This window comes from Paralichthys olivaceus, chromosome 6 (assembly GCF_024713975.1).
Source record: "Paralichthys olivaceus isolate ysfri-2021 chromosome 6, ASM2471397v2, whole genome shotgun sequence".
Taxonomy (NCBI): Eukaryota; Metazoa; Chordata; class Actinopteri; order Pleuronectiformes; family Paralichthyidae; genus Paralichthys; species Paralichthys olivaceus.
This window is the reverse complement of record NC_091098.1, coordinates 25,764,009-25,788,866: the sequence shown is the minus strand read 5'-3', so window position 1 is coordinate 25,788,866 and position 24,858 is coordinate 25,764,009. Positions and strand designations below refer to the sequence as shown.

The window sequence follows — 24,858 nt, the reverse complement described above, 5'->3', positions numbered from 1 at the left end:
GCCCTCCCACACAATGCACAACCTGCATGTGATCTCACACGCTCAGAGAACTGAGTGAGCTTCTGTTTCCACCTCAGTTATCGTCACAGGAACAATGTGAACAAGCTGAACCTGCTGCTGCTGCTGGACTCGAAGGTCTCAAACAAACTGTAGAGCTCAGATCAGTCACTTCAATTCAGTCAAGCTGCACGAAATCACACAAAACCCGTAGACATCAGTCCAGATTTATTTTCCAAGACCCATGAATTATTCAGTAAAAATAACATACATATAAAAACAAATACTCTTCAACCCCTGAGTAGTATTTATTATATTTGACTTAAACAGCGGCAGCATCTGAGCTGCTGACAGGAAGAGGCTGGACAGATTAGGAGCTCGGTCCTGGGACGTCCCCTTGACCCAGAGGAGGAGGTGGGACAGGAGGAGAAGGATGGCGAAGCTGTCTTCTCTGATGGACAAGCCGTCCCTCCCCCTGCAGGACACCTTCACACAGGGCAGCTCCTCCAGTGATCCGCACCCCGAGTGTCTGAAGGACAGGAGGAGCTCCAGCTCTGCTCCCAGTAGAACCACACTTCTCTGGACTGCGTTAAAAACCAGGTTCAACTCACACGACTCCTTTCTGTCCAGTTTCATCTCATCTCATCTCAACTTATCTTATCTCTTCTCATAGCATATCCTATCTTATCATAGCATATCCTATCATATCGTATCGTATCTATTTCTCTTCATATCGTTTTGCAACAATCTTAGCAAGTCGTCGTATCTTATCTTAATCTATTAAGTATTTCTTCATTACACAAGCCCACCGCCTCATAGCTCTGTCCTCTTTTTATTTTATGTTGTGATGCACTGTTCTTTTGCTCTCTGGCCTGAGAGACACAATATTTTCTTCAGCCGTACACTTTGTATTCGGTGGAATGACAATCAAAGTCGACTTGACTTATCTTTCAATGTCAAAGACATTTCTGGATCTGCACCACAGTTTGCTGTGTTCGTCTCTGACCTACACCCACGCACTTCTACCCAGTTACACGATGATCCATTCAGTCTTTTTTGTGTCTTCTTCCTTGTGAACAAACACACAAACCAACCGACAAACGGACGGGGGTGAAAACACAACCTCCTTGGGGGAAGGTAACAATTGGACGACTCTCCTGATCCCCCACTTAATCACTGCCAGCGATGGAGTGTAGCTCCACACATACATATGTGTTGGAGAACAATGGCATGATAGCCGGGGTGTGGCGTTGCATCTCAAATCAACGGTTGTGCTTAAAACAAATCCATATCTGTAACAAGCAGAGGGTGAAAAATCAATCAAGATCAGTGTGGCGGGGGATTTTGTGAGACGTGTTGCTATGGAGGAGAATGCATAGCGTGAGAAAGCCAGAGCGCGTGAGACAGAGGAGCTGTAAGACGGCTTCATCTCTATAAACTGCAGATTAAAGTGACCTCTGGACCCGGGCCTGTGATGTTTCCCTAATTACCTTGTCTCTCCCTCCTGATAAACGGCACCGAGACACTTTCCTCCTCTGCGGCATCGTTTCCAGCTGCAGACCTGAAACGGGGACGTTGGTGTCGAAGCCTCAGTGAAGTTTCTGTGCAGAACATTTTCGATGTGCTGCCTCTCTGGAGCGATGTCAGCTCGGTCGCTTGAGTAATGAGAAGAAGACGAAGGATGCAGTGAGCTGGACTCTCCCTCTCGATAACTAAACTCTTAAATCTCTGCCGACGCCAAGAACTGATTCAATATCAGAGGTAGACGTAGTATATTTAATAATACTACTTAAGAAAAGTAGAAAAGCATAACTCATTGGCATTATGTACTCGCTATCGCCCCCTAACCCTTATCATCGCAACTGAATACCTAACCTTAACTTAACTTAAACCTAACTCTTGACTTACATTGATTTCCTGGAGACTCTAACATCAACCGTTCTTACTTCTTGCCTGGCTCTAACCTAAACATAAACATAAACATAAACCTAAACCTAAACCTAAACCTGAACCTGAACATGAACATGAACATAAACATAAACATGAACATGAACATGAACATAAACATAAACCTAAACCTAAACCTGAACCTAAACCTGAACATAAACATAAACATAACCTAACCTCATTAACAGGAACACACAGGTTTAAACCGTCATTATTAAGACTTTGAGTTAACTTCCATTCATTAACCAAAACCTCATCCCCCAACATTAACCATGACCCATTCATACCTTAACCAGAAATATAACTAACCCAAACTTTGACCTAAACCTAACCTTACACTCTCCTTAAAGGGACAGTTCACCCAAAAATGAAAATTTTTGTGAACTATCCCTTTAATGCTGATTGAACCTGAACCCTTGAGGTCACAGTTTATACTGGAGACAGTCATGTCTCCATCATTGTAGAGGACTCCTCATTGACTTACATTCATTTCCTGGAGATTGACTCTGACCTCAACCTGACACACACACACACTCACACACACACACACACACTCAGGTCCGGTTCATACTTGGCGCGCTCCTCGTGCATGTGGCCGCAGCCCTCGCGTCAGCAGCGGGGATCAGCACCACGGACAGCGGCGCTGCTCGGTGACAGACCACCGGAGCTTCTCCTGCAGCAGCAGCTGGATCAGCAGCGGGGACCAGCGGCTGGATCCCGGGGAGACTCTCACCGTCCACCGGGGGGAAGAAGGGTGGATGAGTGGAGGAGAAACAGCGGCTTGTTTACCGGGTGACTGTCCGGGTTTGTTTGCTTCTTCTTCTTCTTCTTCTTCTCCTCCTCCTCCTCCTCCTCCTCCTCCTCTTTCTCTCTCTCTATTCCGGAAGTGGCTGCTGCGTTGGTTCAATCTCCAAGCCGACCATTTCGAGGAGGAAAAGCAGCGGCATCATCACCACCATCTATCTGATCCAATAATCAATGTCATTACTGCTGGGTAATTACCCTCGGATGCGTCTTCATGCAGCTTCTTTTTGTCTGATCGGAAAAATCGCGGCTCCTCCACCTTCCTGACGATTCATCCCCGTTTTCTTCATTTAAAAAAATAATATTTTTTTTTTTTTTGCTTCGAAATGCTGATGGACATCGAGCGACGACGGGAATCTCGGGGCTCTGTGGTGCTTCTGCGTCGCCGCGTTCGCAGCTGAGCTCCCGGAGAAACATGCACACGAGCGGGGATTGTGTTGTTGTCGCCGTCGACGGTTCGGATGGTCGGGGATTGTCGGTGGAGGCTTCGCACAGAGGAGATGGAGTAGAGAGGAAAACGGGACCATGATCTGACGCTTGGGGGGGGATGATCCGCACACAGAGGGACAATAAGAAGAAGAACAATAAGAAGAATAAAGGAGACATTTTATGGTCAAACTCCCGTTTCCTCCTCCACACATCTGGATTATGATTCTTGACAAGAGCTCCAGATGTGACTGTGTGGATGGCGTGTCGTTGTGTTTTACATCCCATCCTCTGCTCTCTCCTCACCTCGTCCACTCTCTCTCAGTCTTCTGCTTTGGGTAGCAAAACATGTAGCCGAGGCTATTTCTGCTGCAAGCCCACATAGTGCATCTTTAACACACACACACACACACGCACACACACACACACACGCACACACACGGAGGTGTTTTCTGCAGAAAATGGACCGTGCACATGAGAACCAGTGCGAGTTGTGATGTTTTCTGGAACATGCGTCTGAGGAAAACGTTTGCTGAGTTGTGGAAGTGATGAACATCGGAGGAGAGAAGAAGAGGGGAAATCTTTCATCCGCATTGGCTTCGACACACATGCCTCCAGTGGGGCGAGAGCTTTTTGATTCCTCTGAATAACAGGACTCCACCGCGAGAATGAACCCAGCAGGTGTATGAAGAACACGAACAATAACAATACTAATCATAAGAACAGGGACGGGAACATTTCGCTGGTTTGCTTCAGTCTGGTTTATGTAGCCAAACATGTTCAAGTATCGGATCCGCATGTTTTTCAATGAACTGAAGGTCCTGGTGTTTATGCGATCCGATTCGAGACAGTCAGACACAGAGAGACGCTCCACCACCACCACCACCACCACCATGCGAGGTCTGGGGATGGGCGGCTGCGGCTGGCCCCCGTTCGTCGACTGCCATTCCCGGGACGACGAGGAGGAGTACTACGGCAGCGACCCGCGGCCCCGGAGCCTGGCGTTCGAGGACAAGGAGCCCAAGCTGCAAGTGGGCCTGGACGCTGTGTCTCTGGCCAGCACCGCCAGCAGCCTGCGGACCCCCCAGTGCCGGATCTGTTTCCAAGGCCCAGAGCAGGTAGAGGCATGCATGCAGCAGAGAAATGGTTCCTGAGTGATGCTGAGGCCACGTCCTGGATGTGAAGACAGGCAGACAGACAGACAGACAGAGAGACAGAGAGACAGACAGACAGAGAGAGAGAGAGAGAGAGAGAGAGAGAGAGAGAGAGAGAGAGAGAGAGAGAGAGAGAGAGACAGACAGCTTGTTTTGTTTCACATTTCAAAATGTGCTGCACATGCAGACCCTTTGTGGTGCTGCCATTTTTTTTTTACCAGGCATGAAATATTCCACATCAGCAGCATTTTGTTAATTATAATAATAATAATAATAATAATAATAATAATAATAATAATAATAATAGTAGTAATTCGTTTAATTAAAGAACTCACAGACACTTGAATTTAAAAGAAAGACCCACTATGGATCAAATCAAACACACAACGCTGTCATTCATTCTTGAGGAGATGAGTTTTGAGTTCAGGGATTTAAACAGTCACTTTGTTCTTCACTCTTATCTGCCATTTTGGTTTTTTGTTACACAGCAAATCACAAAGGCTCTGATTCAGTGGAGCTACTACGACCGTCCTGTCCTACATCTCCCTCTCTCTTTCTCCCACCCACCTTCCTCCTTCAAAAACAGTCGAGGATTACGGGCCCAGGGCTTTTTGACCATCGTTTCAAAACAGTCTGATTCGTTTGTACGTCCCTACATCAGCATCTCCTCCACCATCCTCACACCCTTTGGTTCTTCAGAGGCAAATGCTGCGCTTTGAATCTCCCGTGAGGACGACTGTGATCTGCTCGTCCAAAATCACACTGTTTTCATAACTAAGCTAATCAGCGGTGGAGAGGCAGCAGTTCCCACACATCTGAAATCCGGCCAGCATAGCAACAAAGAAAGTTAGCCAATTAGGTCTGCGGGATGACAAATAAAGTGAGAGGGAGTGAATGTGCTTGAGTCATTTTGTAAATGTAAATCAATGTGTCACCGAACAGGACGATCGGCTGCTGATCTTTTCGGTAATCGTTGCTCAGACGATGCTGTCGACTGTGACGAGAAGCGACAATTTGAATTTGGTTTGTTTGGTTTCCGTTCTCTCTCTCTCTCTCTCTCTCTGGTTCGTGGTCTTTCCGGAGCCCAAACAAAACAATAAGTTGAGCGTCTCTTTGGTCTGAGGCCAAACGTGGCTCTCACCAGATGTGCAGAAACCTGCGCCGCCTGGCTCAGCAGGTAGTCCTGGAGCCTGAGATAATTAGAAACACTGTAAATCCTGCAGGAGCACAGATGGATATTACCATTCAGTCACTTCCCTAAGATAGGCGTATAGTGTTATTACAGCCCATGTGCTAATTTATGACATCTGCCTTGTAGTTTCCATTGTGAGACATAGTAAAATGGAGAGCCAGCGTGTAAATCACTTCTTCTTTTAGACGTGAGGCCATTTGATGTTACAGTCGGGGATCAAACCCAGGTTGCCGTCTTGCCCACTCAAACATCTCCCTTTAATAAAAGGTTGATGTTTTGGGCTTTGGACTCTTCGGCAAGGTGACTCATCGAGCAACATGGCTCTGAGCTGCCTCTTTCAGCGTCAGACAAAGAGCAAGCAAACAAAGCACTGTGGGAAAACCCCGAGACCACGCCGCCACATCAGCTCCTCACCGTCGTATCACTTTGTTTGTCTTACACCCTCTCCATCCTCCGCCCGGCACAAAGAAAAGATGCCTCACACCTCCTCAGGAGCCGGGTGGAGGGACCACGTTTGCCATTTTATTGTTGTTTCATTATTCAGGCAGGTCACAACAGGGGCTGGGATCATGTCGCTGTTAGCGGGCCAATTACCTACAGACATAATCACCTTGCTCTGTGGGCCGCATAGAGTATGAGTCCTTATTAAGTGTCTGTCAAAGGCATCGGAGCGTGTGCCGTGGTTCAACGGCCGGGCCACTGATTCCGCTTCACAATGTCCGCATTCGGTGTGAGAGCCTGCTGGAGGCGGCCAGCAGTCTTAGGTTCGCACGGAAACTCTGGCGTGTTGGAGTGAGGAGGGGTGGCGGTGGAAGTGGCGATCACCCCTGCCTGCCCTTTTCCTCTCGTCGTGCCCAACAGCGTTGTCCTCCAGGGACACACAGTCTGGAGTCGAGCGGCGGCAGCACCTCGGAAATCTTAGTCTAAAGGTTACAGCTGAGGAGGGAGACCATGTTCTTAGTCACAGAAGTGACACACCAAATTAACACCTTCATGCTCGGTGACGTGGCCTCGAGCGACAAACCCACGCCAGAGCAGCCGAGCAGGAAGTGTGTGTGTGTGTGTGTGTGTGTAGAGGTGGAGAGCAGCCTGTTGTGTTTGTTGTGTCTTCTTGTCTTTGATTTTGTCTCCGGATGTCCTACATTCATCTTGTCAAAAAAGTCTGATCTACTTGTGTGTGATTTTTAATATTCCTCCGAGCTCCGGTGTCCAAAAACTCAAAACCTCTGAATTACCTGACGAAACATTTTCTTTTTCTTTAGTCAACAGAAATAAGACGGACAACCGTAGAAAATAGATCGAAAATAAATCCCTGTTACTGAGCGGTTACGGTTTTACTTGGTTTTGGCACAAAATCAATTTGCTCGTGGTTAGAAAACAGCACTTTTATAAGTGGAGTGGGATTGAGTGTGATCTCATCTGGATTTGCAGGAAACATAAACAAGGATGTCGAGACATTTGGATAATGGACAGACTAGACGATGACACGTGTTTTCAAAACTCTCCGTCACGTCTGGTAACATGACCACTGACCCTGTCCAGGACTCGCTACTGCCCCCAATCTGCTATGTGGGTATTGCACCTAGCGTAAAGGTCACCATGCATTTCTAAGGACGTGCACAAGCTACGCACCAAACGGACGCAGAATGAACGAAACGCGTAGTCTCTTACCGGTGTAGCAGTTTGCACGATGTGGAGACACCATCGCATGTTTTTTTCCCCAAATTACTGAAAGTACACAAACGTTCATGGCTGCTCACCTGCAACGCCCGGAGGTGTAGTTTACGTCACTGCAGAAGAAGAAACAAGCGAATGTTCCTCAGGTGTCGTATTTCACATCACTGCTGATCAGAGCTGAAGCAGATAAAACCTTTGTCCGCTCGTCTGACCCCCGGAGCGAAAGACAGTTAGAGACAAAAGCCAGATGTTGATAGAAGTCAGCGGACATTTGTTGTTGTTGTTTTTGTCGAGTGGAAAAGAGGCTTCATGCTCTTGAGGTTTGTGTTTTCATCGTCTCTGGTCGTTTGTTTTCTGGAAGTAAAAATTACTGAAAGGATAAACATGAAATTTGTGGGGGGGTGTGGGTGGGGGGGTTTACTGGGTCAGAGTCAGGACAGATCCAGAAATTACTTTTTCACTGTCTGTGAGAATAATTCAAGGATGTTCATGAAACAAATCATATTTAGGAGACTGATATTTATGAGTCTGAGTAATTTGGTGCAGTTCATTATGTCTCACGTCAATACATTGAAAGAATGGCCACTAGGGGGCCACGTCAGCTTAACGTAAATGTCACTTTAGCTGAAACGACTCATGTTGTAGTTTTTTTTAAACCTGGATCTATATTTTTAGTTTCTTTCTTCCGTGTAGAACGACTGATGTCGCTGGTTTCGTTTCGTCAAAAGGAGAAAAAACAAAGACGATCTCCTGTTTCATCATTTAAAATGTGGAAGTGGGTTAACTCTGTGAGTGATGCATCTTTATTCACTCACACTCTCCGTATCACTGCGTGGTCCAGTTTCTTTTACCATGAACATCCTGTTGTTGTTTTTTTTACACTTTAGATGAAAGCTTTTGCTCTGAAAAAGTCACAATCTGCAAATCTACAAAGAAGATTAAACAAACAAAAAAAAAAAGTTCTCTCAGTTATTGAGTCGGAATGAAAGTCCTGAAAACAACAGCTTGTTATCATCATTTTTATCTGTGATAGTTTTGTAATTATCTGCTAAATGTTTTTCTTGCATTAAACTCAAAACAAGGGGGCGTGTTCACCTCCGAGGTTGTTTTGCAGATTCAGTACAAAGTCGTCACCTGAGAGCGTTTGTGTTTTCAGTCGTTTAGATTCATCGAGATGAATCAAAAACAACCTTCGCACGTTCGCTTCAGTTTCCCAAAGCTGAATTCACCGGCCTGTGATCTCGAGCAGGATGATCAGTATTTCTGAACATCAAACGTCTCAGACTGTGAATCTCAAACCTCATTTTGGAGACGCTTTGAAGAAGCGTGCAGGCGAATAACACGAGCCGCTGCGTGTACGTATGACTTAATAGTGTTAATTGGATGCATGTGCAGAGAAAATCCCTTTGGGCTTTTTGGAAGAGGCGTAAATTTACGTCGGTGCGAGATGATGGTCTCAATTTATAATCACAGCTTTTTCTTTGTTTACACACACACACACACACACACACACACACACACACACACACACACACACACACACACACACACCTCTACGACAGTTTGACATTTCAGAAATGTTTTCTTTCATATAGTTTTTATTTGGCGGCTCATGTCCCTCTGACCTTCTCTGCGTTGTCTGTATAATGTCAGCAGGCGAGTTATTTTAAAGTTTATGAGTGGCATGTGGCTCATCTGCCAAACACAGTCTTTTATGCGCTGGGACACTTGAAGTCCTTTATTATAAGTGGGAAGGTCAAACGAGCCAGATGGGGGAACGACGTGGTGCAGATGGACACACACCCAAAAAAAAAAAAAGAAGCGTTATTTGCGTCAACGCGGCTCATTGGCGCCGACGCCTGAGTCGGTTCAATTCCCTGGAAAGTTCCTGTAAACGTGATTCACATTTCTGAGTCGAGGATTTCATCAGTTTGGAAATTTGTTCACGGACATCGGCGACACCACAACTTGTTTTTTTTTTTAGTCAATACAAAGAAGAACATCTGAAATGATTTTCCATCAGTGAATTGTGTTTACAGTCATCAGCTGCACCGACGCTGTGTTTAGCCACTTTAGCTGCATCCTTCGGAGGCTGCGCTCGAAGGCCACAGTCGCACAACGAGTCTTGTTTCCAAGGCTCCTTCAAATGCAGATGAGAAATGCTTCCTCTCGTCCCTGAGATACAAAGGCCCCCACGGATCCTTCTCAGCAGCACAATAAGATAAGATAAGATAAGATAAGATAAGATGAGATGAGATGTGAAATGAGGATGTGGGTGCGTAGCGTGCCATCAGAGGAGTGACCGTGTGACTGGGTGGAGGTTTGACGTTGAATGGCGGTGACAGCCCGAATGTGGTCATCCTTAATGTGGGGAACACGCCAACAGGCTTCAGGTGAAGTCGTGGTGCTGAAGAGACAACAGTCGTCCGTCTCTCAGGGACAGTGTGAACACCAGCTCCCTGAGGTTCACGTCTCCAACCACTGCTCTGTCTTTGAGACTCACCTTTGACCTTTGACCCCTGAATTCTAATCAGTTTGGTAATCTAAGTGACAACTGGTGAAAGACTCTCATTTGTTTTCTTCCGTGTCTCTTGGTGGTCGAACACATCGTCTGACGTCTTCTCTCATTTCTACGTCGTCGTATAATCTCAGAATAATTTCTGTGTAAATATATTTAGGATAAATTTCCAATTTCACTCCTAAGGTGCATTTTTGTGTTGAGATGAAAAGACGTTGAGTCAAATCTTAAAAGTTTAAATCAGGGCACATCTTGTTAAATTCTTTATGCTGTAGGCTACCTCTTTATTTATTCATGATTAAAGGAACAGTTCAACCTTTTTGGTTAAATTAAATTATTTTCTTTCTTTCTAAGAGAAGACTGATGAAGTGAATAATCCCAAAACGTTGAACTCTTCCTGTGTTGAGGTTTTAGAAAAATATTAACAACCCCACGAAGGGTTCTGTTTTTTCGGGGGGGGAAGTGAAACATGAGACTCAGCTCTCCTTCACGTTACAAATATTTTCATAAGCTCCCTTCGCACAAAGATTCTTGACCATGAATTGAAAGCGTCTTCGAGGACAAACACACATTTGGGATTCACATCTCACTAAATGATTGCGTCGCTCTCAGAGATCAGATCAGAGCACATTTACAATATTTGAATAAATATTTCCCTGTTTCGTTCCCTCGTGTCCTGCAGGGCGAGCTGTTGAGCCCCTGTCGCTGTGACGGCTCGGTGCGCTGCACCCACCAGCCCTGCCTCATCCGCTGGATCAGCGAGAGAGGCTCCTGGAGCTGTGAGCTCTGCTACTTCAAGTACCAGGTCCTGGCCATCAGCACCAAGAACCCTCTGCAGGTAACGTGAAGCTGGTGGACAAACACCAGGGCCGGGGCCAAGGGGGGAACCAGGGCCGGGGGGGGTATCCAGGGCCGGGGGGGATCCAGGGCCGGGGGGGATCCAGGGCCGGGGGGGATCCAGGGCCGGGGGGGGGGGGGGGGGAACCGATCACTTAATAACAATAAATGTCTTTGAAAAACACAATTTGCTTGAACAAGGAGCAATTTTCTCAATATATTCAAGGACCCACAGAGTTAACAGTAAATAAGAAAGGACTTAAATGTTCCCCTGACTGATCAAGGATATTTTTATGTAATTGGCCCCTTTACGGCTCCTGATATAAAATAAACCACAGTGACACATAAACAACAACAACAATTATAACGTCACTCAGTCGAGTTCGTTCCTCCAACACGAAACCACGAGTGAATTCACCAGATCCAGGTTTTTATCCAGATCAGCAGCAGAGGAGGTTTTGTTTTGTACGTTTGTTCGTCAGCAGGATTACGAAGAAGTGACTCCCCCAGTTTCTGTGAATTTTTTTGTGGAGGGGTGAAACCAATTAAGTTTTTAGGGGCAGATCTAAGAATCTTTTCACATGGTTATATTACAGTTCTGTAAGAAATCCACAAACACGTTTGAAAAAAGACAAAACCTTCCTGGATCTGCCCTCGGAGTTCTGTGTAATCCTGCTAAATAAAGTGATGAACAACCTTCTTGTAAAGTAAAATAAAAATAGCAGAAGGAGTATTTATATTTTTTAAATGCCCCGTGAAATGAAATATACATTTTCTCAGTTTTAATCCCGCCTCTAATGCCACGGAGGAGGTTATGTTTTTCTAGTTAGTTTGCAGGATTACGCAAAAACGACAGAACGGATTACGATGAAACTTGGTACAAGGATGCGACACGAGTCGGGGAAGAAGCCATTAATTCTTCCTCTTTCTTCAACATGCTGAGATGGAACATTTTACAACATTTCTTTGATTTCTCAGAGAATAATTCATGGATCTTGACATGATTACAGGACCGATATTTATGAGTCTGTGTAATTTGGTGCAGCTCCAAATAAAAATCCAGATCTAGTGAATTTAAATGTGGGTTCATAAGGAGCCTGTAGGGAGGAATGCATTAGTGATTATTAGAGTTGTTTTATAGTTTTCTTGTTATTTGCCAAATAGAAGTCAAAAACAATAATATCATAGTATTTTATTTTACATCCAGATTATTTTCTTTCTTCCCGTTTAATGGTTTCAAATGTTTGGTGACTCATCCGGCCCTCAGGGACGCTCATACATGTTTTCATCCAATGAAACTGCACAGTGGACTCAAACACACGTGGCCTTGTGCCGAGCACTCTTTGATTGTGGTTCGTCCTCTTCCTCCGTTTCATCCCCGTCCACCTTCATCAGTTCAATCCACAGGCGGGGGTGGGGGAAGTCCTTGACATCAGATTCTTTCTGTGCATACGTGATGTAACAGTATTTCTCTTCTGACCTGAAGATTTGACATATTTCAAAGCAACTCTGTCGTTTTTTCCTTTATTTTGTGTTTCGTGCAGCTTCTTACTTTGTTAAATTGACAAGGACGCGTTCGTGTCTTTGGTGAGGACAGTTTAAAAACCAATAAAGACAGAGATGAACGAGCAGAAAGAACCAAAATGAAAATTGGACTCAGGACGTCTGAGCTCTTCTTCCACCGATCAACACGTTTGCTCTTGTTTTTCCAGTGGCAGGCCATTTCTCTGACAGTGATCGAGAAGGTGCAGATAGCCGCCATCATCCTGGGTTCCCTGTTCCTCATCGCCAGCATCTCCTGGCTCATCTGGTCCTCCCTCAGCCCCTCGGCCAAGTGGCAGCGCCAGGACCTGCTCTTCCAGATCTGCTACGGCATGTACGGCTTCATGGACATCGTCTGCATAGGTAAAGGAAAACGTGAAACCTCCGGCAGCGGTGTTCTAAAAAGCCTGAAAGGAGCAGTGGATGAGAACTTCACACAGTGAAAGGATGAGGTGTGGCAGCGTGGAGAGATGCATTATGCAACAAGAGGAGTAGCAAAGAAAACAGGATGTGCTTTGCATCAACAAAAATATTAATAAACATTAGCTGCATTATGCAAGGACAAACAAACATGGTGACAAATGCATGTATTCAGTTAACATTGTGCCGGTTAAGGTCAAGCACTGTTTTAAAAAACTAAATTAGCAGATGGTGCATACGTCGGCCAAACGCTGATGATACCTCCGAGAGCAGGAGACTGTGTTTTCAGCAGTAACCTGGTCGACTGTTCATGAGTGGCCGTGAGTCGCCTGTGTAAAACAACACAGGGAACAGATGGCGTCAGACTTGTGCTCTGTGATTATTGCCAACTGTGTATTCTCGTCCACAGGCGAGATTGGAGAGCCGCTACCTACGATGGCTGCGGCTCCCGGCCTGTTTTAGAACAGTATTTGATGGAAGGCGGTGGGAATACATGGGCCGTCCTTCACCCTGTTTCCTCTTTCTTTCCCTGCCCAGGCCTCATCATCCACGAGGGATCATCGGTGTATCGAATCTTCAAACGATGGCAGGCCGTTAATCAGCAGTGGAAAGTTCTGAACTATGAGAAATCCAAGGACTTGGGCGACCCGCTGAGCTCCAGCAGTAAGGCGGGGGCCCGCGGCTCTCGCGGGAACCCTCACGGCCTGGCCAGCAGCAGCGGCGGCGGGCGACAGAGCAGGAGGCTAAGAACTATTCTGAACCACCACTGTGGCTACACCATCTTGCACATCCTGAGCCAGCTGAGGCCCAACGACCCGCGGATCAGTGCCGCCGCCAACCGAGAGGTGGTGATGAGGGTCACCACCGTATGAGGCGCACGTGCAGAGGGACAGACCTCGTCTCGGGGGGGGGGGGGGCACTGACGGACCTTATGTTGAATAATACAGACTCATGTAGGCGACAGGTTCCTGAGAGGAGCCGAGCGATGCCCGGAGCATCAACAGACAACACACACCGGAGGATTTCTCCTCTTGTTTCGTACAACAAAAGGAAGCCAGATGCTCCTTTTCAATAATTAAAGAACTGATGAAAATAAGGACGAAAACGCTTTAAAAGACATCAAACGACATTTGTGAGGACGGACAAAAGAGTAAACAGGCTTTATAAGCGAATCCGAGATGATGCGAGGATTTTTCCAGTTTCAATATCAGGATGCACAGAGACATTTTTCTTTTTCTTTATGATCCTCTTGCTTTGATTTGTACTTACTCTTTTTTTTTTTTTTTCTTTTTGTGTTTTTTTACTCGCTTTGATTTTTGTACGGATGTATGATTTTAGAGGAAATCGTGAAACTTCATACCGACATACATTTCCAGGCGACTATGTGTAATGATCTTAAAAATTTCTACGAGCTAATCAATGCTGGTGAATAGACCGAAAACTGAAACCAACCAACCAACACGAGGGCGACACCGAGGACACAACGGAACAATAAGTCATTACAAGTTGAAAAATGAAAAAAAAATATATAAAAACACACAAAATAAAAAAGAGAAATCAGTGAGATTTCAGTGACACTTAAACTTTCTGCAATAAAGATGCGTATGTACATTTCACAGGGAATTTTGCATGGGTATATAATTTTATTCTTCATCACATAACAGAAGCACATGACAGATTTGCTCTACTTCGAATGGTGCTTGCCAAAATAAACACTTTGAAAAAACGTCTGATTTCGTTGCACCAACTTTTTGTCGACGTGACGAACGGCAGCGTGTGTTCAAGCTCTTTCGGCTCAGATACAGATTGTTTGCTGCCGTGTGCTGATTCAGAAAAACCATTGGATTAAAAACGGGGATCGGACGATCTCGTACTAATCGGTCTCACTCGGTCTCTTTTCTTTCCTGTGACTCAGAGCATGTGAGGTTTGACTGTGTCAGAGTGAGGACAATAAAACTGATCGAACCGTTTATTTTATTGTTCACGTGTTTACTGACTGAAGCTCTCCCTGGAGGTGAATGACCTCCACACGTCACCTGATCAGATTAAAGCTGCAACACATCAAGTTAATTCATGGATTCATGGATCCACAGATAATTAACCAGCAACCAATTTGATTGTCATTCAATTATTCCGGTGATTCGAAGCGACTGAACCTCGAGTCCTCTGGTTGCAGCTTCTCCGATGTGATGACTTGAAGCTTTTATATCATCACAAACAACAATTTGTAGGGTTTAGTCACTTCTGCTTGAATAAAAGTACTCGCTTTTAAAAACACTTGGAGTATTGAAAGTTTAAGTACCGTGAAATTAATTCTACTTAAGTAAAGAACATTTACATGAGGATCAACCGCTGCTACCGAAGGCTCAGAGGATGAGACGCTCAGGTGGTTTGTGTTTATCAGTGAGGCACAAACTCAGGCTTTGACGCCCCCTAGTGGTTGTTCATGTTGCTCAGTGTGAAACCATTTCATCTCTTTGTTGGACAGAAACACAAAACACACGTTTCCTCTGCAGCTAGGGGGCGCCACAGCTCCTGCAGCAGGAAGTGACTGTTTGTTTTCCATCCAGAGGAGTGTTGAGTCTGTGAACACCATTCACATCATGAGATTTATTTATAATAATAATAATATTTATCCAAACACATCAGCACCTTTCACACAGATCAACTTGTCAGTGAATTATTTATTTATTCCTCTATTATAATAATAGTGCAAACAAATAAATAAATACAGTTTCTATTATTTAAATGCACAAATGCCCCTGATGCAAACCAGAAACTACAGAGGTTTTATTTTGAAAGTTGGAGCCGGAAACAAACCATGGTCTTCACTGATGCTTTTATTTTGAAAGCCAAAAAACTTTATGTAGAACATGAAATTGTGTTATTTGATTTTTTATATATATATATATATATATATATATATATAAATATATAAATATATACACACTTATATATATATATATATATAAGTGTATATATATTTTAATGATAAGATAATAATGAGCAGGTGTGTTTTATTTTGATAGTTTACAAACTAGCCTGGATCAGCTCAGACTTGGTCACATGGTCGAAACCGGAGAAACATCTGAGACTGTGACTTTGTCTTTTGTCCTCCTCCTCCTCCTCCTCCTCCTCCTCCTCCTCCTGACCTACCTGTCCGGTGAGTCCCAGGTGCGTACACACCTCCTTCTACTCCTTCTCCTCTCAGGGAACAATGTCCAACCTGCTCCCTCCTCTCATTCCTCTGGACACAACAAGGAAACGAGGAGGAGGAGGAGGAAGAGGAGGAGGAAGAAGAGAGGGAGGAGGAGGAGGAAGAGAAGCATGAGACGTTTTACCGGAATCAGGTGAAACAGTGGTGTGTTTGTCTTCTGCTGAGTGAGGAGGAGACACAGAGACAGAGGGACAGACAGAGGGACAGACAGGTGAGGAAGAAGAAGAAGAAGATGTTGTCCTTCCTGCGCTCAGGTGAGTCTCCTCTCACTGAAAACTAGTGATACATCTGTTTTTTCTTCATATCTCTGTACTTTGATCTTCTCGTTACATTTTGTTGTTTGACTCCATCAAAGATTTATTCTGTGACAGAGTTTCACTGTGATCGTGTGATTGTTGTTTTCCACCGTTTCCTGTCATATAAGCTGCTGTAATGTTAAACACACGTCACAGCTCTGAGACTTATCATCGTTCGGTCCTCTGGTTTTCTGCTCTTTAACTTTTCTTTTTATCAAAAGATTTGACTGATATTCTTTCTTTTTTTTAAATCAAAACTGATCTTTCTTTTGTTTGAATTGTTAATATTTAACTTTGTAACTCTGGAAGTTTAATATAAATAATGTGTACATGATAGATAGATATATAGATAGATAGATAGATAGACAGTTAGATAGATAGATAGATAGATAGATAGATAGATAGATAGATAGATAGACACATGGATAGATAGATAGATAAATGGATAGATAGATAGATAGACAGATAGACAGATAAAAAGATAGATAGATAGATAGATAGATAGATAGTTATACAGATAGATAGATAGATAGACAGATAGATAGATAAATAGATAGATAGATAGACAGATAGATGTTCACTGGGTCCTCCTGATGACTGAGACACTCAGATCCTGATGATCACCTCAGTGACGGCTGTTTTTCAATAATCCAGTTTAATGAGCTGTTTGCTTCCAGTGAGAGATCCCACACCTGAGAGCATCCACATCTCCTCTCTGCCGCCCAGTTTGCCCGACTATCAGGAGGCCGGACGCACCGCAGCACCCGGTGAGTCTGCCGTCATCCCGTGTGACAAATCCACCCAGCGCTGAGTCAGGCTCCATTTCTCTTACACTCATTATACGAGGAGTTTATCTGTGTTTATATCTCCGCTCTATATTCTATAAGTTCAGTCCAGAGTCCAGGCTCTGTACGACTCAGAGACTTCTCTGCAGTTGAAGCTCGTAGCTGGATAAGAAAAGCCAGAGTTAACAGTTGATAACCAGCTTCATAGCTCAGGTCATCAGGACGATGTCAGGTTCAGTGAAGCCGGATAAAGAAAACAGATCCTGGATATGTTGAACTCTGCTGAGGACTCCCAGCAGCTGTTAGGGTTAGATGTACAGATGTGCATGAGGACCAGAGCCTGAATCCCTTTTTCAACTTTCCTATATCCCTGGTTCAAAACTTTCTTCATACAAGATCGAGAAAGATTAAGAAACGTCGACTCTCCAGAGGTGAAACTGTCGACAGTTGGTGAAGTCTTAAAAAAAACAAATGAAAATGCTTAAATTGTAGAAAGTGTGTTTTTATTTCTGGTGACAGTTTCACCTCCAGGTCCATTAACCAGCTGCTTGAGGCAGTTTCCCATAAACGTCCTCAGCCGCTGCAGGTCGACGGTTGTAGGTGTTAAAAGTTTGATGATTAACTTTTAGGTCAACATGGATGAAAAGTGCTTGTGTGTGTGTTTTTCTACATCGTGCATATTTGTGGGGGATGTTTCACAGTTTCACCAGTGTTCGCGTCACGTTTCAGCTCCAGATGTGTCGGCAGAGAGAGAGTGTGTGAGTGTGATCCAGACAACACACACTCACCGAGGCTCCGCTCCGTACCTCTTCCTCCAGAGGCAGAACAATGACCCTGTTTCTACCACGTACTTCGACCAGAAGGTCCCTGTTCCCGACAACGACAGTGAGGTGACAGAACGGAGGGATGTGTACTGAGAGTGGACTTTGTGAAGAGACACTGAGATAATAATATTAATTACTGTTATTTAATGGTGGAGTACTCAGTTGTCACATTTTATTAAAGTAAAAGAAGAAATAAATAGACAAAAAACATATTCAAGTTAAAGTACCACATTAGTACTGGCATTTAAATATACCTAGATAAATATAATAAATAAATATATAATAATACAGAATTTGACATCCTCTCCTGCAGACGAGCTTCAGCCTGCGGAAGCTGTGGGCCTTCACCGGGCCGGGCTTTCTGATGAGCATCGCGTACCTGGACCCAGGGAACATCGAGTCCGACCTGCAGTCCGGTGCTAAAGCTGGCTTCAAGGTGAGGCTGCGGAATATGTTGCAATACAACAAATCTATTCTACCGGACACTGTGAGACGACAGAGGACAGGTGAACAGCACCACCCTCAGGCGGGGAGGAGGAACAACAAGGAACCACACAAATGGCTTCACTTTTATGACACTGGGCCAAAAAACAGCGTGACTCTACAAACTGAGGGATTATTTAACGTCACTTTAGAAGATTGAAATGTCTTGTCCGTCCCGGTCCATGAACCTGCTCTGTCCTCAGCTCCTCTGGGTGCTGCTGGGCGCCACCATCATCGGCCTGCTGCTGCAGAGGTTGGCGGCGCGCCTGGGCGTGGTCACGGGGATGCACCTGGCTGAAGTCTGCAACCGCCAGTACCACAAGGTGAGTCTGGGAAATGTCCGATGTGTGAGCAAGCTGGTGAAGCGTCTACAGGAGCCTGCTGACGAGAGGTCAGGGTTTCTATCAGAGAAAACGATCAGCGGGAGCTTTAAACAGAAATCCTGCTTCACCGAAACGTTCTCATTGCACGACCTGCTCTGTTCTTACAGAAGCTGCAAATCCTGGATTATTTAAAGGTCCGGTGTGAAAGATTTAGGTGAAAGGGATCCGTTGAAAGAATTTGAATAGGAAATAATCCTAGTGACGTTTTCTCTGTTTGTTGTTTGTAGAGGTTGTGTTCAAGTAGTTGTATTATTATCATGAGTGAAGGATGTTTATATTAAATAAAGTTTAATTTATCCAGAAAGCAGCAGCTGTTAGATTTACATGTTTACAGTTTGTTGTTTCTAAAGCGTTGAAGTACTTCCTGTTATTTATGTCGCCATTTTGGATTTCGGCCTCCGATTCTCCATTTTGATCTATTTTCCTCGAGCATCTGGTTTTCTGATTTCTTAACGTTCTCTTGGAAGTTGATTCGATCTGTTTAATACATGACACAATAATCAAATCAATCAAAAATCAAGCATCTAAATTAAGTTTTTACGCAATACGAAAAGTTTTGGTAGAAACTATAAAAGCAAAATGTTTCTTTCTCCTCCTGAAGTTTATGAACAGCAAAAACAATCAAAGAGAAGTTTTTAAATGTGTGAAATGTTTGAAACTGCTGAACTGTCGTCTGTCCAGGTGCCGCGTGTCATCCTGTGGTTGATGGTGGAGCTGGCCATCATCGGCTCGGACATGCAGGAAGTCATCGGCTGTGCCATCGCCTTCAACCTTCTCTCCAGCGGCAGGTTCAGTGAACAGACTCAAACATCGACGTGTTGACCGCTGGGCCACGCGGGAGCTTTAACAAGTTCAACATGTTGTGTGTCTCTCTGTGTTCTGACACGTAGGATTCCCCTGTGGGGCGGCGTGCTCATCACCATCGTCGACACCTTCGTCTTCCTCTTCTTGGACAAGTACGGTGCGTCGTGGTCGTTTTCTGTCGCGTCGTCACAAACGTCACATGGATCGATGTCGAGTTAAAGTGAAACGCGTTTTCTTCTCTGCAGGTCTGAGGAAGCTGGAAGCCTTCTTTGGTTTACTCATCACGGTCATGGCCGTCACGTTTGGATACGAGGTACGAACATTTAACGTGACACCAGAATGTCTCTCAGTAAAGATCTCACCTCCGCCGAGACCCAACTTAAATTATTTTATATAAACATCAGAATGTTAAAGAAAGACGATCCTGGATCCGTCCCTGATCCAGATCCACACCTACATTCAACTGGATCCTCCCTGACTCTGTTCACATCCTTCCACCACTTTGGTAAATATCTGCGTTGGTTCCTGAAGTTGATGCACTTCCTCTTCCTCCTCCTCCTCCTCCTCCTCCTCCTCCTCAGTATGTGACAGTGCTTCCGGACCAGGGTCAGCTGCTGACGGGGATGTTCGTGCCGTACTGCCAGGGCTGCGGGCCCGTCCAGATGACTCAGGCCGTCGGCATCGTGGGAGCCGTCATCATGCCTCACAACATCTACCTCCACTCCGCTCTCGTCAAGGTGCCGTGAACCCGCCGGATGATCTCGTCAGCGTCACGTCATTTCATTCATGTGTCGTCTCAGTGTCATCATCTCGTCGTCACACGTGTTCTTTCAGTCTCGAGAAGTGGATCGGTCGAACAAGAAGGATGTCAGAGAGGCCAACAAGTACTTCTTCATCGAGTCGACCGTCGCCCTCTTTGTCTCTTTCCTCATTAACGTCTTCGTGGTGGCGGTTTTCGCCGAGGCGTTCTACGATCGCACAAACATGGAGGTGGTGAGTGTCGCTCTGTGGAGTTTCATATTGGTGTGATTTTGTTTCGGGGTGGGCTACTGGGCTTGAGCTGTGTTTTTCTTTTTCTCCCAGTACAACGTCTGCAATCATTCAGGAAGTCCACATTCACATCTGTTCCCGCTGGACAATCAAACTCTGGAGGTGGACATCTTTAAAGGAGTGAGTGTTTTTCATGTTTCCCTCAGAAGGTTCGTGTTTTTATTGGCCGAGATCTTGGACCTTCTAGTGTTAAATGTTGATTTAAGCAGCTTTAAATTCAATTTTTGATCTTTTCTCATGTCCGTCTGTTGGTTTTACTGAAGCCCCGCGAGACTGGGCTTGTCTTCTGGTGTGTGTGTGTGTAACTCTGCTGAGTTCGTTTTCATAACTTGATTCTATTTATCGTGCTCGTGTGTGTGTGTGTGTGTGTGTGTGTGTGTGTGTGTGTGTGTCAGGGAGTGGTGCTGGGCTGTTTCTTTGGCCCAGTGGCGCTCTACATCTGGGCCGTGGGGATCCTCGCAGCTGGTCAGAGCTCCACCATGACTGGAACGTACTCTGGACAGTTTGTTATGGAGGTTAGTCACACACACACACACACACACACACACACACACACACACACACAGTGGAAATGTTATTGAATTTGAGCCTGTTTATGTAGCTGTCCATTAAAACCTCCCGTGTGAAATCTGAGCGATGTGCAGGTCGTCGACTGATGTGTTTTCCTGCCCTCAGGGTTTCTTGAACCTGCGCTGGTCTCGTTTCGCTCGGGTGTTGTTGACCCGCTCCATCGCCATCACGCCCACCCTGCTGGTGGCCATCTTCCAGGACGTGCATCAGCTCACGGGCATGAACGACTTCCTCAACGTGCTGCAGAGCATGCAGGTACACAACATAAGTATGCAGTCAGACAGGCACAGGGTAGACAGGATGTAATTGTCTTGCAAACTGAAATCGATTGAGCAGTGAAAGTACTTTACGGCTGATGTGCAGATGTTGATAATGTTTTTCCACAGAATCGTCGGAACAGCAGTAAAATATCTGAATTTACAGATGGAATGAGACAGTGAGTGTTTGTATTGCAGGGAAGGGAGAAGCATCAGTACATAAAGAGAAAATAAAGTATAATGGAACTAATTAAAAAGACGTGTAACAGAACAAAACACTTAAAACACCAGGGAGGGTTCTACTGGTTCTTCTGTTAAGCTTCAGAGCTTCACAGCGTTCTTTCTACTCCGTTAACTTCAGTGATAAGAAGAAACACGGCTCCTCATGAAATCAAAAGCAAATGAACATTCGTCAAATAAACGCTCTGTTCAGTAGCTTCAACCGTTCCCAAAAATCGCTGAAGGGATTTTTCTGAACCACAATATGTTTGAGAGACAGAGAGAGAGAGACATAAAAAGAGAGACAGACAGACAGAGAGAGAGACAGGACAGTAATTCTACTTCTATTATTCATTTGAATTTAAGAAGTAACTCAAGTTGTCAAATAAATGTCATGGAGTTTAAATGAGGTTGCAGAAAATCAAAAGTACAAATACTTCAAAACTGGACTGAAGAACACTACCTCAGTACTTAATGTAATATTTCATTTTCCTCTCTTCTCCTCTGTCACAGTTGCCGTTCGCCCTCATTCCCATCCTCACGTTCACCAGTCTGCCTTCTCTCATGAACGAGTTTGCCAACGGACTGTGAGTTTCACCCCAGAGTGAAATAATCCTCCACTCGTTTTTTTTTTTTTTTACTCCTTCTCTTTTTAAACTCGGGCCTTCTTCTCTCTGCAGCGTGTACAAGATCGGCGGGGGGGCGGTGATCCTGCTCGTCTGCTCCATCAACATGTACTTCGTTGTGGTCTACGTGACGACTCTGGACAGCGTGTGGCTCTACGTGCTGGCAGCGCTGCTCTCTGTGGCATACCTGACATTTGTGGGATACTTGGTAGGTGACTCTGGGCCGAGAGGATTGAGCGGCGAACCGGAAACTTGTTGAACTAGAACCTGGAGCGACTTAATCTTCAACTTGTCAGGCAGTTAACGATCTCACCTCGACTGAGGTTTACACCAAATCACTTGGTTTCTATAATCTCCTGTTTTTCAAAAATCTTTGAGAATCCAAAACTCCTGTCTCGATGATAAAACTACAGGAAATCTGATTTACCTGATATTTCCCTCCGGGAAGGAGTTTTATGTTTTCATCTGCATTTGTTCATCTGTTTGTTTTGTGTGTAATCATGCAAACTATCAGACAGACAATCATTCCTTGTGTGTGTGTGTGTGTGCACTGCAGGCGTGGCTGTGCCTGATCGCTCTGGGAGTTTCTTTTCTGGATCCGACCACACGGAGAGCAAACGACACGACCATCCTGATCGAGCAGCAGCCGGAGTTCGATTCCTGAACCACGTGTGTGCGTGGACGTTCGTCACAAAGGTGCAGCTGTGAACCACCTGACCGTTTGACCACACGGTGCTGAATTATTTATAAAAGACGTCTCGTCAAGTGTCAGACGGTAATTTTGTACGAATTCTGTTGTGATTTTACAAATAGTAACACAAATGATATTTATTTATCAATTACCGTCACACAAAGGCAGTAAACAGAATTACATTTCAATAGGTTTAATATCTTGGGGCGACCAGAAGTTTTTTAGGAACTCCACATCCAGTGTTTCCAAAAACAAGATGAGCACCTTCCGAGCGATTTGTATGAACTCAGCGTATCTGTCAGTGAATCTGGGACCAATCCAATAACATCAGGTTCTAGTGAATTTAAATGTTTTCATTGTTTTTTACTACTTCATGGCGATAACAACAATTATTATTGGTTTTCATCTCTTATTGGAAATCAACACTAATTTACTTGTTCGTTTTATTTATTTAACGTGACCATGATAAACCATGATGAACAAAACGGCTGCACGCAGCACAAAGGAAGGGACATTCTTCAGAAAGTACCCAGTGTACAAATACCTTGTACTGACTACGATGCTGCCGCCTACATTTATGTGACCTAGTTCTTTTCAAATGATTTGTTACTGAACGTTTACTGGATCTGATGCTGACGGACTGAAGCTCTGCACGAAGAGAAATCTCCTGACTTTATTTTACAAGCGTAGAACTTTACCTCATTACGGGATTTGTGAGGAAATAGAACTCAGTGTTTTTGAAGCCCTGCAGATACTGTGTGTGTGTGTGTGTGTGTGTGTGTGTGTGTGTGTAGTTTCTCTTTTGGTCACAGGGAGGCAGCGGAGGCCACAGCAGAGAATCCTCAGCTCCAGCCTCAACCACTGGAACTGTACAACACATTTTAAATACCATGGTGTGTTACATCACGTGTTGTTGTATTGTAGAAGTATCTGCAGTGACGGGACTCGTCTGTGATGTTCTGACTGTACGTTCAGCTGCTGGTTTGTCTGAGCAGTCGCAGCGATTGTGCAACTGCAAATGAGCACCGCTGGTTCCAGTTCCGCTCGAATTCCAGTCCTGAAGAGCCTCAGCCTCTGCGTGGTGAGGTGAAGTGGACGGACGGGTTTTTCTTTGCATTGTGGCGGGGAACTTTTATTTTTCTCTCCCTCCCCTCCCTGTCATGGAGGCAGAGTTATGTAAGAGCTGAGGGAGAGTCTTCCCACCGCCCCTCTCTGTTTTTGTTTTTCTCAATGAGCCAATGTCTCCCTGCCGAGGCCTCACAGCCTGTCCAGTAGGCCCCTTTCCTGGAAACACTGCCTAGGAGAGGCCACTCAGGGGCAGGCCTGCGAGGCGAGAGGAGGAGGAGGTGGTGGTGGTGGGGGGGGGCTCTTCCAGCAAATCACATGACTGTAGACCCTCCAGTCCCGGCCCTACATGAGGCGCAGATGCTGTGAGCACATTTCAGCAGCTAGTTTGTCATCAGCAGGACTGGAAGTGGCTGATGCATGGCAGCGTGCATGAGGCTGTAAGTAGAAGCTGAGGGTTCCTGGGTGTGAAACGTAGAAGTAGAACCACAACATCTGATGGATGGACTCAGTGTGTGTGTGTTTGTGTGTGTGTGTGTGTGTGTGTCATTTTTATGCTCTTTTATTTCAAACTGTCAACACCACAGATTTTTTTACAGTGCAGTATAACTTGATGAACAGTGTTTTCTTTTGCTAGTTGAATAATCTTTCTGAATCAAGGACGCTGGTTTGGCCCCGGGGCCTCGAGATATTTACGACTGATTCATGAAGCTGCTCCAACACACTCATGTGTTTTTACTGTATATTCAGCTGATGACTTGTCACGGATTAACAGAGTTGTTGATTTGTTTCTGCAAATGGACATGTTGGGACTGTGGGACAGTTGATTTAATGAGATGTGTTAATAATCATTAACTGTGTCATCGTGCTGCAAACAAACGATTCAGCCTGAACAAACTCAATAAAGCGGAACAGAGAATTACACCTGCTGCACGTCACAAATGATCACATTTGTTTTCTTTTCCTCTCGCTCTCTAAAAACGTAACCCTGATGAAGATCGGGTCTCATGTTGCAATGTGTGATTTACTTCTTCTTTTACCTGGAGGTGTTTCCTCTGCGATTCATTGTTTATG

The 24,858-nt window shown here is 45.0% G+C and overlaps 2 protein-coding genes and 1 long non-coding RNA gene across 4 annotated transcripts; 2 read left to right on the top strand and 1 right to left on the bottom strand.

The window, feature by feature from the left end:
- Positions 1-3,805: 3,805 nt before the first annotated feature.
- marchf9 (membrane-associated ring finger (C3HC4) 9) lies at positions 3,806-14,065 on the top strand. Its single transcript, XM_020104246.2, has 4 exons — positions 3,806-4,292; positions 10,398-10,553; positions 12,265-12,457; positions 13,052-14,065. Exons 1-4 carry the CDS (start codon positions 3,951-3,953, stop codon positions 13,384-13,386), a joined length of 1,026 nt encoding a protein of 341 aa, XP_019959805.1. The 5' UTR covers positions 3,806-3,950; the 3' UTR covers positions 13,387-14,065.
- On the bottom strand, positions 11,730-15,794 carry LOC138410614 (uncharacterized). The gene is made up of 2 exons (XR_011243314.1): positions 15,671-15,794; positions 11,730-12,449 (listed from the first exon to the last, which is right to left on the bottom strand). It is a non-coding gene; the product is annotated as an uncharacterized lncRNA (long non-coding RNA).
- LOC109640327 (natural resistance-associated macrophage protein 2-like) lies at positions 15,611-24,224 on the top strand. 2 transcript variants are annotated; one of them, XR_002203491.2, is made up of 17 exons: positions 15,611-15,985; positions 16,705-16,794; positions 17,542-17,702; positions 17,950-18,072; positions 18,323-18,442; positions 19,184-19,290; positions 19,393-19,463; positions 19,552-19,619; positions 19,888-20,043; positions 20,141-20,299; positions 20,390-20,476; positions 20,752-20,871; positions 21,032-21,181; positions 21,916-21,989; positions 22,083-22,236; positions 22,585-22,803; positions 23,514-23,610. XR_002203491.2 is itself a non-coding variant. In XM_020104244.2 (16 exons), exons 1-16 carry the CDS (start codon positions 15,964-15,966, stop codon positions 22,690-22,692), a joined length of 1,770 nt encoding a protein of 589 aa, XP_019959803.2. In that variant the 5' UTR covers positions 15,611-15,963; the 3' UTR covers positions 22,693-24,224. The 2 variants fall into 2 exon arrangements, 1 of the variants encoding a protein (XP_019959803.2); XM_020104244.2 differs by having other exon boundaries at positions 22,585-24,224.
- The last annotated feature ends 634 nt before the right edge of the window (positions 24,225-24,858 follow it).

What these genes read in the sequence shown, in the direction of transcription:
- marchf9 (XM_020104246.2), top strand. Translation starts at nt 3,951, where the DNA reads ATGTTCAAGTATCGGATCCGCATGTTTTTCAATGAACTGAAGGTCCTG. An exon ending in GTTTCCAAGGCCCAGAGCAG is followed by an intron (nt 4,293 to 10,397) that starts GTAGAGGCATGC and finishes CGTGTCCTGCAG; the next exon opens with GGCGAGCTGTTGAGCCCCTG. An exon ending in CATGGACATCGTCTGCATAG is followed by an intron (nt 12,458 to 13,051) that starts GTAAAGGAAAAC and finishes TTCCCTGCCCAG; the next exon opens with GCCTCATCATCCACGAGGGA.
- LOC109640327 (XM_020104244.2), top strand. Translation starts at nt 15,964, where the DNA reads ATGTTGTCCTTCCTGCGCTCAG. An exon ending in CTGGACAGTTTGTTATGGAG is followed by an intron (nt 20,872 to 21,031) that starts GTTAGTCACACA and finishes TCCTGCCCTCAG; the next exon opens with GGTTTCTTGAACCTGCGCTG. An exon ending in TGACATTTGTGGGATACTTG is followed by an intron (nt 22,237 to 22,584) that starts GTAGGTGACTCT and finishes TGTGCACTGCAG; the next exon opens with GCGTGGCTGTGCCTGATCGC.